The sequence below is a fragment of the Spodoptera frugiperda genome, chromosome 29, assembly GCF_023101765.2.
Source record: "Spodoptera frugiperda isolate SF20-4 chromosome 29, AGI-APGP_CSIRO_Sfru_2.0, whole genome shotgun sequence".
Classification (NCBI taxonomy): domain Eukaryota; kingdom Metazoa; phylum Arthropoda; class Insecta; order Lepidoptera; family Noctuidae; genus Spodoptera; species Spodoptera frugiperda.
The window spans coordinates 3,780,649-3,794,356 of record NC_064240.1 but is presented as its reverse complement, the minus strand read 5'-3'; the positions used below and the strand labels follow the sequence as shown (position 1 = coordinate 3,794,356).

Genomic DNA, 13,708 nt, shown 5'->3' with positions numbered 1-13,708 from the left:
GACACTACATAAAAAAAAACAGTGAAAGCGAATGATAAAACTAAAAATAACTGATACGAAGGCAGTTCAGTTCAGGTAATACGTTCAGTCAAGGCAGACAGTTACCGGTAACCAATTTTCCGCTACGGTACCGACAGAACATTTTATATGGTTCCGACGAAATTGGGAAAAATCGTGTTTCCAAGACTTTCCGAGATAATTCTATCCCCTTTAGGAAGACGAGACGAGTCCCCTTTACAAAAGGTTTGGCTTGAGGAGATTATAATAGGTGGCTCGTCCACATCGATATTGAATGGTATATTCTTATATACGCATCCTATAAGCCAATATTGGGGTCTTATTTATATTACAGACGTTATTTAAAAAGAAAGTAGAGGATAAGAGGTTTTTCCGTTGATTGTATGGTGGTTTGGTGGTATTGCGATTGCTTATTATTAGCTTAGTTAACAGAAACCTTAGTAAATGTAAAATACAATTGGATTTATGTTTAAACTTCAGCATTTAAGTTAAGAATAAAACGTTGTATTTCGTTTACAAATAGAATTCTTATAACGTTACAATATCACCTTAATACACGAAGGGGTTGCCAGAAGATTTTTTTGTTTGACGGTGTAAGCCGGTAAGCGAACAGACCTTAATGGTAAGCAATATCGCTGCCTTTGGATAACCGAAACGCCCGAAGCGTTACAAGTGCGTTGCCGGCCTTTTGGGGTTGTTGGGGAATCGGGGAGTATTTCTTTCCAAAAGAAAAATAAAATACGTGTCTAATGTTTGAATTTTTTTTAACATGTTTATGTTTATTGGACGGAATAAAGTTATAATATACTTTTAATCTAAACTTACACATTATTTACAACTTAAAAATACCAAAAAAAAAGGAATAAATACTAACTTAAAACTAAAATAAAGGCGTTAGGCGTGGTTAGGCGTCGAAGTACTCGTCCGCATCGCTGTCATTGGGGAACGTTCCCAGAAGACTGGCCGCATTGCCACGTTGTATGGCAATGCTTATCTTCTGACCGAAGAAATAGCCAGCCTTCTGGTCACGCGTAGAGTCGAATGTTTTAAATTGTTCATTTAGACGGACATTAAAATATAAATTAGTCTACTACTAATTTACCTTATTAGCGTTCCATTGTATCTGCTTACGCCCATGGGAGACAGGCGTGAGTTTATGTATGTATGTATTAATAAAATTATGAAATAAAGTAGACAATTTAAAATATTTTACCGAAACAACGAAAATAAGGTTTTCTCCTGCCGTTCGAAACCTTTGTTCGACTTTTAGATTGTTAAAAGTTTCCGTAAACTTTCCGTTAACAATGTACGTACCCATCCGTTTTCCGATAAGGTATTTGAAAGTTACGATAACAATACAAACGGAGGAAATCGTTTTAAGAGTATTTATCTATTATAAGAAGTGATTTGCCTTTATTGTTGATATTTAAACTTGTCAATTTCCATCAATAAATAGCGCAGTTTTTTTTTTTTTAAGGGCAGAAAATCATCCATTGACTTCTCCCGCCTTGGGCGAGACCAGAGGGATTGTCAGACTTCCACTGACTAACAACCACCCCGTTCCTACTCCTGCTTTTCGAGCCGGAGCCCCGCTAGGTAGTCCGCAGCCTCGAATCAGGCATCAGCCCTAGTGGGCCCCATTTATGGTGGCCTGATGGCTCTTTGAAGCGCGCGCGGAACGCGACGCGCCGTCCGCACAGGTCTTGTTCTGGTCAGACGACGCCGTCCGCAGACCCGCACGTGTTAGAGATCCTTGGTTGATAAATTATGAAAACTGCACATAAGTAATCTCAAAATAAGTGTATTAAAATGAACACTATTGAGGTTCAATACAAGGATTTTTGAACAAATTCAAACTGCGTAGCACAAAAAATAAGAAATATAGCCTCAATCACTTCCATCCCAGACCTTTTACGTACAAAAATCTCATATTTCGCCAAACAGGCCAAGACCATTACATACAGGCGATGAGACGACCCGCACCCAACACCAACCCTTTCCTAAGATCCCTATAAATTATTACGAGGGTCAAAATGCTCGTAAGACCAAGTTGGAAAGACCTAGCAAACTTTAACACTAGGTCTTAACACTTAAGTTTTATTTAAGTACTGAATGTAAGCACTTAAGCAAGCCTTCCGTCTGTTTGCTGTGTTTAAGTGAATTTAAGTACAAAGTCTGTAATATCGTGTTTGTTTGTTAAGTTGGTACAACTACATTTGGGGATGGAAATAGATTATTTCTAAGATTTTTTGAATTAAACCTGCGAGACGAAGTGTTCTGACACTTCGTCTCGCAGGTTTAAAAGAGTCTGCTCTTACTGACTAAAAACCATCTCATTCCTACTTCAGCTATTCGAGCTGGAGTCCCAGTAGCCCGCTAGGTAGTCCGCAACTCCCATCGACATTTTATATCTTACCTATTTGGCTAGAGTGACTACTGACACACTGAAATTCATGAAGTACAGTGACTATATATAGGGAACTACCCCTTTCGAATTTTAAACCACACAACACTAATTTCAAATCACAATCAGAATACAAACAAAGTAATATAAATAAAAGAGGACAATTCAAACCGTGTCTGGCGTAGCGTGTAGCGTGCAGCGTGCTTCCCATCACTCAGTGAAGCGAGCCCAGACACGCTGCTACTAACGTTCCCGTCTTCAAACAACTTGCGTGTAATCTGACATAAACATGAGCTTGACAGACACTTCGGTGACGTCTCAGCTAACGTGTGACAGCTCTAATGATCGTCAAACATTTGTTATCCAGCCGGCCCAGGAGTTTCACTTGTTTTTTGTTTTAAGTAGGGTCGAAAGGTAGGTGTTGGGCGTGTTTGGGTTGGCTGCTTTTTTGCAAAAGTAAACTTTATGGATGAATATAGATGGTGGTTATTCAGAAAGAATGAAATATCTATCTGAAGATAGAACTGTTCTATGTATATGTATGTAAGTAGTATGATCACTTGCTGATAGAGAAAATGAACAAACAGTGGTTGTCTTGTAACTAGATTGCAATTAATTATGATCATTGATTAATGTGCAAGTACTAGGTAAAGTAACAAGTGCGCTTCTTGTTGGAGATGCGTTTACCGTAGATAATGAAGCGAAAGGCCGGCGACGCACCTGTGACTCCTCTGGTGTTGCGGGTGTCCATGGGCGGCGCTGGTCGCTTACCATCAGGTGACATAAAACAAAAAAAAAATGCTATTTAAACTACCACAAGTCCTACCATCGTCTTTTGGCCTTAAGATAAATAAACATGACACATGACAGTATTTGTATTAAACTATGTCGACGAACGCATTATTTAACTGGGCCAAATAATAGACATCAATAATCAAAGTGCATCAGAGCATCAGTCAATTGTGATCAAGGACTTAAATAAAGAGCTATACAACATTTACTAGCCAAGTGACAACCCTAATCACCACCGACGGGGCCCAGTAGGATTGATGCTTGATCCGGAGCTGCGGATTACCTAGTAGGTTTACTGCAGGAGAAGTTAAGAGTTTACGAAAAGCAGGAGTAGGAACGGGGTGGTTTTTAGTTTTTTTTTTAAGGAACAAGCCCGCCACAACCTCCTTTACCGCTGCAATTCTTGTAAGCTAGGATCTACAGTAGATACTACAAAGAAAACACCGTGGTTTTTAGTCAGAAAGAGTCTGACACTCCCTCTTGCGTCGCCCAAGGCGAGAGAAGTCAATGGATGATTTTCCACTTTAAAAAAAGTGACAACCCTACGAAAAGCTTGTTTTTGATGTGCGAATTCTGGAAAAAACGTCTGTTTCATAGTAATCATGTAGACAATAGAGTAAGTTGACAACATATAGGTACTTACTTTAGAATGTAAAAATAATACGTAGATATGGAACATACAGCGTAAGCGACAGACGTATTACATATACGTAGGTAAATAGTGACTCGAAAACCATATCGTTATTCTTATGTAAATGGTGTCACATTGTCTTATTAATATTCGAACAATATTTTTGTGGGCCGGACGGTAAATTAGTCAAAGTTGGTGTCGTTACGAATGATATATAGTGGAGGATTGGCTTCGTAAAATATATTGTTGTGATAACAGTGAACGTGGAGACATTTCTTCGTTAATATTGTTATTTGTATCAGCCTTGGATTTGATTGCTTGATCAACATGAATATTGTGGGGTATATACTGGCGTTAACCAATTTACAGGTAAGTGTATGACTTTATAAGTCAAAGTCAAAATTATTTATTTGAATTAGACTGGGAATGCAGTTTTCGAACTTCAACGTACAAAAGTGCCTCCCCAGTCCACATTATATCCGGCAAATATTGTAATATTAAAGAAGATCTGTCCGTCGATCAGTCTTCTAGTGAAGCTATTTGCTTGTTCCAAAGTGTAGATTCCTATATACAGAAGAACGAGCAAGAAACTCCATAGGTTACTCTTTTTTAATCAGGTTCACAATACAATTCTTGGTAAATAAGTAGGTATGTGACGTTTGTGTACATAAGAAACGCATCTGTGTTCACAAGTTATTGAATACTTCGACTGGTTCATTTCAATTCAGTTCCTAGTTAGGTCAATTATGTTGCAAGCAAATTATAACCCTAAGCTTAGTTTAAATAAAGTTTAAAATAAAGTTCATTGATAAATTGGACAAAGATTTTTTATAGTTTACTGATAATAATTACAGATAGAAGGCCTCTCATTCAAATAAGCTTAGGAACCTGGCAAGACAAAGACAAGAATACACGATAGATTTAGAACGTTATTATTTAAAAGAGACGCAAATTTGGTAAAATTACTTCGGTTTCGAAAATATAGTTTCGTGTGTGTAACTATAAAGGTGCAAGGAAAGTAAATAAATAAACCACGATAATACATATGAAATATAATGTTTACATAACGATAGATGTAAACAATAAACAATAGTTTGATCAGAAACAAATTTATTATCTTAATCTATCTATGCAATGCATCGCCGGTCAAAACAACGTGAACTCTATGCCAAGGTTACTGAATATGTACAGAAATAAATTTGTTTTCTGTACAGCAGAACATTATTATAATAAATATCTTAATTTTTGACTGTGGGATATACCAAATTAAACTCATAAACATACTCTGGTGTTGCGGGTGACCATGGGCGGCACTGATCGCTTACCATCAGGTGAATCGTCTGCTCGTTTGCCATCTATTCCATGAAAAAAAAAAAAGGAACATGTAGTTGCGACCTTCAGGCCTACAAATATATACACTTCGCAATTGGATGTGTGTATCATACCCATCAATGTAAAGAGTATTTAATGTGTCTTAAGTCTGAATTTTCAGTTCATACTATGAGCACTCTCCTTTACTCCTACAAGGGTTGCCCATGACTTTGACCGCCCAGGTATTTAGCATATACTCTGACCTACACTTTACACGGCAAATAATCAAGTCCGAACAATGTTAAATGTTATATGATTATAAATAGAGCATATAATAAATCATACTTCAAAGGCGACTCGTACTTTCACATGATTGGCAGGTTTATAAACGTACTGCTGTACTTAGACTATTTCTAATAACGATTTTGTTCTGAAAACAATTGCTAAGGCCAAGTCAATCTACTTTTTTTTAAAACGTAAAATAAATGTAATTTTGATATGATCACAATTTACATAATAACTTAAGACAGAAGGTCCCTTAGGTAGAGATTAATAAAATAAACGACTTGTTATTACATGGATCTCACAACTTTTTACAGTAGAAAAACTGAAGTGCGAGACTTGGGCTTTTTTTACAGGATGTTTTCGATGGTATAAGTTTTACAGTTACAAAAACATATAGGATAGATACCACAGATGCTGAAGAAACACATCCCATATACATACAGGCTGACATATGAAACATACTGATTAATTTACATGTCATTGTATACTGGGAAAACAGTAGTCCTTTCTGGTTAGTGCTCCGTGAAATTACGGAGTACAAAACATTACTTTGATTAATGTGCGGCGCTCAATGTGCGAACCGGATTCAAAGACTATTCACGCGACATTTGGCACTGTCGTCATCGTTTTAACTTGATAAACGTGTAATTATTAGCTTTTAGTGTTGTTTGGTGATTTGTAATCGAATAACAGTGTGTATCAATAAATAAGAACCGTTTACCCGATCCAAGGATGGATGGATGGATATCTCAATACCTTCGTTTACATTTGAGTTCCCACTCGATCAACAAAGCAGTGAAATTAGCTCACAATTTATTTATTTAAACAACGCATAGACAATATATAGGAGAACACAAATAAAAGCCTTGCGGCTAAAAAATTTTGTTTGTGATATAGAGTTATCGGAATCAGCTCATTTTTCACATCATTCGATGGAGACAAATTTGCTTATTCCGAATATAACTCAAAACCGCAAAACAATGTCGCTTATCCTCTTTTGGCCGGAAGGCATCAATATATATTTTTTATGGAATACGAGCAGACGATATAATATATATCAATACATAGATCGAAGGTACATAGGTACTGATTTTATTAGATTATTTGTATATAATAAGTTAAGTAATATAAATACTGCAGATGTAGTCAAATCCCATCGAATACCTAAAGCCAATTCCATTAATATTGATAATATCTTTTATGTAAATAAAGTCATAAGTATTTACAACCACGTACGATTCCGTTAACAAGTTTAAAATCGACATTACTTCTGAGTACTGTTGTAAGATGCTTAAAATACGGAACTTCTTGGAAATAACGTATGTCTTTATTCAATATCGCTTTTGTACATGAATATTATCTGTCATCTGTCTGTATGTGTGTAAGAGTCCATTCTATGTCTTTAAGAAATCTGATCGCCACGTGTCGTGTATTATGAAACATGAAGTCATTGACTTCATTTTTGCAACTCAAGTATAATGAACTAGCTTATTGTTGTTACAATACAAATATATATTACTTTAAGAGTCATCGCACACATAAACAACAAGGAGACGGTACGGTTTTTTACTTTGAAAACAATACAAAAGGCTGTAAGCGCGATGTCAGTGCGTGGGCGCCGCACTTACAGCTTATTTGTATAGACGTTACGAATTATGTCATACGACATACAATTTAAATGATAAGTATATTGCTGGCTTGATAGGTTATAGTGAGTGTGATAATATCTCTTTAACACAGTATCGAATTATATGAAAACTAAAGGGATTAGACAGGGATGCTCATGAACAGTCAAATTTCACTTTGAAGGGTCCTTTTAAGACTACTAGGAATTACAAAATCTAACAAATATACTTTTCCAAAACTGTTATCCGACATTACAGTTAAATAATACATATGTTTTTGTAAATCATTTCAATTAAATCTATTTCTGTCTCTTTTCCAGGCATTTGGAGGTCATAAACCTGATCTGAAAGATCTATCCTTATCAGTAGGAAACTTCACTTCATTGGCGCAAGAACTGCAGAACTATCCAGAATTTGACAAGAATGGCTTCCAGAAGAATCGTGTGTACCGTGTTGGGAACGTGGGACTGTATTTATCGAACAACTTCAGAGAATATTACCTCCATGGGATAGGGAATCCGGATGATGAAGGAACAATCATCACGTTTATATATAAGAATGGAGATAATGATGACGATGGACCCAATCTTTCGAACTACACCCTTTTAATTCGTAAAGAGGACATGCCAGAAGATTTAGTGCAGCCCTTACTTCAAGATCATATACAACGTATGAATGATCTCCACGCCGGCGCCGTTAATGTATAAAGTTAACTTTGAATTTGTATGAACTGTGTAACACGAGATTATTAAGTAAATGATTGTTATAGAAATATGGTGTTGTTTTCTTTTTCATCCAGGATTCATTGATCTGCTTTCTGAATTATGTTATGGTTAGAAATTACTATGGTGTAGAATTTATAATATATTCCTTGTATCAATAATGGTACAGTAGGTAGATTGTCAGACAGGGAGTTTAAATGTAACCCCCTGTCAAATGGCACTTAAAAGCTATTGACTGCTAAAACATATTTAAATCATAGATAATTAAATAAATACGACACTAAATCATAAAACTAGCGTTTAAAGACGACATGTTAAGCAGTGATAGGTAAGTATTATTGTCACAATAACTATGGATTATGTCATTATGTTCTATGAGTACATAAGTATCTACTTACACATGTTTATGAAGGTACGGAAAATTTTAACAATGACCAATTAGTGCTGGTCTGTCGAGAAAATATGCTTGTTCACGCCCAGTGACGTCACTGCAGCCAACTGTTCAATAGTGCCAACAGTTAGATACAAAGTATGAAGAAGGTCACTTTATTTGAGAGTTTGATAATTATGTGCATGATGATGTTGATGAGGACAATGTGAGAAAAGGTATCAGATGTATGAGAAAAAGTAGTTCTATTACCTATTGTGATTGTAAATTCCGTGATCTACATATCTTAATCACACTAATACATATTAGAAATGCGAAAGTTTGTTTAAGAGTCAGCTTGGACGGAATGGTATACAGACAGTTATAAGCTGACTTAGGTGACATGATACTTCGATTCCTATGGGAACGCGGGCGAAGCTGCTGGCATAAGCTTGTTGGATAATAATCGCTTTGGCACAAAACATAGTAAATGCGGTAGGTTAACAAAGATAATAAATCACATGACACAGAAAAATGTCTAATGTAAGAGTTGCATTAAAATAAAACGTCGTCAAAACAATTGACTACAAAACGAATGCCGAATTAAAAAAAAAACAAAAGAAAAAACACACTAATAACAAAACGTCTTCAAAAACAAATAGCTCGCAAAAAATAGACGACCTTCAATTGAGTCTGATGGTAACAAATTGTGTAGTAAAGTACCTACACACTTGATCACACGTAGTTATTTAAATAACCACTGCATTGTATAATTTGCGTGCGAAAAGATATTATACTGTGTCAATAACACGACGAGCTCCACTATTGTGCACTAAGCACTAACTAACGCTGGTTACACACTTCGGGATCAACCGACTACGTCACAACTTAAAAAAATAAAAGTGAATTAGTTTTTAAAATAGAACTTAAATTGAAATTTGCGTGCGAAAAGATATTATACTGTGTCAATAACACGACGAGCTCCACCATTGTGCACTAAGCACTAACTAACGCTGGTTACACACTTCGGGACCAACCGACTACGTCACAACTTAAAAAAATAAAAGTGTTTTTTTTTTAAATAAAACTAAAATTGTAATTTGCGTGCGAAAAGATATTATACTGTGTCAATAACACGACGAGCTCCACCATTGTGCACTAAGCACTAACTAACGCTGGTTACACACTTCGGGACCAACCGTCTACGTCACAACTTCAAAAAATAAGTTTTTTTTAAATAAATCTAAAATAGAAATTTGCGTGCGAAAAGATATTGTACTGTGTCAATAACACGACGAGCTCCACCATTGTGCACTAAGTACTAACTAACGCTGGTTACACACTTCGGGACCAACCGTATACGTCACAAGTAAAAAAAACAGTGTTTTTTTTTAATAAAACTTAAATTGAAATTTGCGTACGAAAAAATATTATACTGTGTTAATAACACGACGAGCTCCACCATTGTGCATTAAGCACTAACTAACGCTGGTTACACACTTCGGGACCAACCGTTTACGTCACAATAAAAAAAACAGTGTTTTTTTTTAATAAAACTAAAATTGCAATTTGCGTGCGAAATGATATTGTACTGTGTCAATAACACGACGAGCTCCACCATTGTGCACTAAGTACTAACTAACGCTGGTTACACACTTCGGGACCAACCGTCTACGTCACAAGTAAAAAAATAAATATTTTATAAATAAATATAAAATTGAAATTTGCGTGCGAAAAGATATTATACTGTGTCAATAACACGACGAGCTCCACCGTTGTGCACTAAGCACTAACTAAAGCGGGTTACACACTTCGGGACCAACCGTCTACGTCACAACTTTGACGTTGACAAATGACAGTTGCGGTTCATTAGGAAAAAATAACTGTTTTTGGATGGACGTGCGATCGTGAAATTCATTAATCATCTATAATTAAATGGAGTTGCTTAAAACTACAACATTTCTGATGTCTCGGACGTTTCCGTATTTATATTTGGAGATACAGATGGCGATTAGATGGAAAAAATAGGAATACAGAAACTGTCATGTGGACAAGATGAATATTATGATATAATACTTGAGTAATAGAAAGATCATATTATTATACCGATCGATCCTGTTTCTCTCTTCACCTCTAACGTCATGCATTGTTGCATAAAGATATTCATTGTAGGATGAGGACATCGTCTAAATCTTAATGAGGAGCATATTTATAATTCCTCCTAAATAAAAGCAGTTATGAACTGAGCTACTATGAGAATAAGTATTTTCCCATCGACGCGGCGGTTGAGCTTGAGAGGCTAATATTGATCTAAGAGAAATTTTTTGCTATGCTGAGTTATATTATACATAATTCAATGGAAAAAATCGGTGATTCCCAATATGTAAATAAATTAATATCGCAAAAAAATGTCGCTTAGATCAATTAGCCTTTTAACCATCGACATTATTTACATGGACAGCTAATTAATGTGCAAGCTAGGCATCTTGATGAGCTGCTGGACTTAAATAATTAATTCATATTGCTAATAAGGACCGAAATGACTAATAGTACCTCCCGATTCATTAGACATCGGTATCTAATTATTTCATGCCATTCCTTTGTTTCTAGTTACAGATTAAATTGTACGGACGTGTAGTCACAGCATTATATTCCGCACGCAGTGTGCACACTATGTATGGAACATGCAGCGTCGAAGCACGTGACTCAAATATTTTCACCGACTATTCATCCCGTTGAGGAATTCCTTCCAAATATTAAAATTATAATCGAATTCTCTATCATTTTTGTTGTTAATTACAACTCGTTATTCGACATATAGGTAAGCTTGTTATTAAATAAAATAGGGCACTGTATTTAACCTAGTCAATAGATGTCAAATTGGTTCAAAATGTGTCAATCTTACAAAAAAATATAAATATGTACCATAAGTAAATTATCTATGCCCGATTGTTTTCCTGAGACTTTCTGAGTTTAAGTGTATGATAGAGACTTACCTTTAAAAATTCAATTACGATTATTTTGTCTGTAAGAAAACTAGTAAAAATTCCAAATATTTCAACAAGCGACCCGTTACATCGTCGCGAGCTTGATACTGCATGTACTGACAAAAGTTTCATGTCCAATGTAGCGGTGACGCAACTTATCATAAAATAAATAATTTGTACAACATTACTGTTCGTCCGCACAGTGCACTATCTACTCAATTAGTAATGCAAAAGTTCATGCACTTGACATTTATCTCGCAGTTGTTATCATTATTTACTACAAAATTTGCAATAACTGTCGCAGCGAACGGAAACGATACATCGTGTGCTACTCCGGGCTAGAAGGAGCATAATATTCCGAAATGAAAATAATCGGAAGTTCCACGTGAACACACATTCACAGATATAACCACACGCTACACACTAGGCGATAATAAAACAAAAACAGGCGCTCGCCCTTTGTTTACAAATGACGCATGAGGCATGAAGCACATGCAATCTATAAGTCGCGGAGTCGTTTACCTTCCGCGCGACGAGACGCCCGCCATGTGCGTAGATGCGTAAGCGCAGCGCGTCGAACGGCGTCGGGCAGAGAGGCGGAGCTCGCGGCGGCGCGCGGACGATGCCGCGCTGGCTGTGGGCGGCCATGCTCTTCGCGGCGGCGGCCGGCGCCGGCGCCTGGGCCCCGCCGGCCACGACCCTTGTGCTCACCCCGCGGGTGCGCAGGCATGTCGGACACTCCACCACCCGCCACCTTCAGCTGCTCGGCTGGCATCTGGAGCTACAGGAGAACAGGCAGATACGATCACCCTATTACAATGAGTGCAAGTTCTACAAAGGAAGAGTTTTGAATGAAGAGCAATCGTCCGCGACAGTAACGGACTGTGATGGTCAACTGTATGGACTGCTGCAGGTCGGCAGCGAGGAGTTCGTTTTAGAGCCGACAAGAAAAGAAGGATCAGCACATGTTCTGCGGAGACGTGACGTGGAGCTGTCAGAACGGGCCGCCGCGTACAATCTCACTGGTGACACGGTCACCGACCTTGAACTTGACTTCGGAGAAGAAGCCGACCCGGTGCCAGAACCACATGTTCGAGCCAGATACAGTGCTCGACCTGATACTGACTATTTTCGTGGACCAAGAACTATCAGTAGGCCAGTTTCAGGTGCGGTGACAGTGATCACAAGTTGAAGTTTATCCTAGTTTTTAATTTCGAGTGAGGTCAATATCGTGGTTAATGTTCCAGGTGTCAAGGGCTTGTGGCTCGAAATGGCTATCGTGGCCGACCATACGATGCTCAAGTTCCACGGCAAGGAGAGAGTGAAGCATTACATTCTCGCGTTAATGAACATCGTGAGTATGAGCTTTCTCAGCAGAGTGGACGCGCGGTAGTGTTTATTTTGGTACGACAACGTCGGTGGATACTCATTGAATCTTTATGTAACACATTATAGGTCAGTGCCATCTTCAACGATCCCTCGCTGAACTCTAACATGACGCTCGTGATCAACAAACTGTACATGCACGAGGAGAAGGATTATGTAATAAAGTACGGAAACGTGAGGAAGTCTTTGGAGGCTGTGAATAAATGGAACTACAGACATTTGATGAAGTTGCCAGCAGGTGCTGTATGAGAGTTTTATTTTTTTACGTGGTCAGTAACATCAACAGTTTTGTGGAAATTAAAATCTGCCACTTTATCTTAACTCTGGTGGATTAGTAGTAGGCAGAGTGTCACATGCTACGGTTTATTCTAAGATTTATTTTACTTGTTGCGTTATAACAACTTCCGTTGTGAGCACTAAATCACGACTCTGATATCATGCTGTAATGACACATGTCCCACTTTTTTACTTCACTAGTTTATTTAGCGTTTGGGCGAGCTCATCACGTAAAATGTACAAAGTATATATTTCAGTACATATATTCCAAACACACGTGTTATAAAATACAGCTTTATTGATGCGTACAATTTCAAAGTTAATAAAACATTCAAATTTAATATCGTAATACTATTAGTTGTGGCTATTACAATGACAGCATCAGTTATTTATCATCTGACAAAACTGTATTTTACGAAGCAGAAATGTTTGTTGAGATTCGCAAGTCTGTAATAAATTTGAATAATCATATTTGTCTGTTCGCTCGGCTCGTGCTAATTTCTGTTTTTCATAACATTTTCCTGTATACTAAAAAGTGAGCTTTAAAAAAATTCAAGGAGATTTTTTTGTCGCATAGATTATTTTAATTGACACTCGACATGTTGTAAATTATTTGATAATTCGCAGATAGTACTGGATGGGATGCAACGGTGTGGTTGACTCGAGCACAGCTTGGTGGACCATCAGGGTTTGCCCCAGTGGGTGGAGTCTGTTCAAGGACTAGATCTGCTGCCATAGATCGTGATGAGGGTCTCACCAGCGCCTTTGTCATAGCACACGAACTGGGACATCTGTGAGTGAACATTTACTATTCTACCCTTCTTACTTTGGTTACTCAAATCAAATTATGCCTTAGTCCGTTTACTGACCGACATTTGTGGTTTCCTTTACTACGTTCAGCGTT

General features: G+C 37.4%; 2 protein-coding genes across 2 annotated transcripts in view; both read left to right on the top strand.

The window, feature by feature from the left end:
• The first annotated feature begins 3,882 nt into the window (after window positions 1-3,882).
• On the top strand, window positions 3,883-7,840 carry LOC118268357 (uncharacterized). The gene is made up of 2 exons (XM_035582809.2): window positions 3,883-4,214; window positions 7,387-7,840. The coding sequence occupies exons 1-2, from the start codon at window positions 4,173-4,175 to the stop codon at window positions 7,771-7,773; spliced, it is 429 nt and encodes a 142-aa protein (XP_035438702.2). The 5' UTR covers window positions 3,883-4,172; the 3' UTR covers window positions 7,774-7,840.
• Window positions 7,841-11,659: 3,819 nt separating this feature from the next.
• Window positions 11,660-13,708, top strand: part of LOC118268216 (A disintegrin and metalloproteinase with thrombospondin motifs 3-like) — a 49,167-nt gene continuing 47,118 nt past the window's right edge. The window contains exons 1-4 of the mRNA XM_035582596.2: window positions 11,660-12,308; window positions 12,390-12,496; window positions 12,598-12,766; window positions 13,432-13,597. Of these exons, the coding sequence (XP_035438489.2) occupies window positions 11,699-12,308; window positions 12,390-12,496; window positions 12,598-12,766; window positions 13,432-13,597 (1,052 nt within the window). The 5' untranslated portion in view covers window positions 11,660-11,698. The remainder of the gene's footprint in view (window positions 12,309-12,389; window positions 12,497-12,597; window positions 12,767-13,431; window positions 13,598-13,708) is intronic.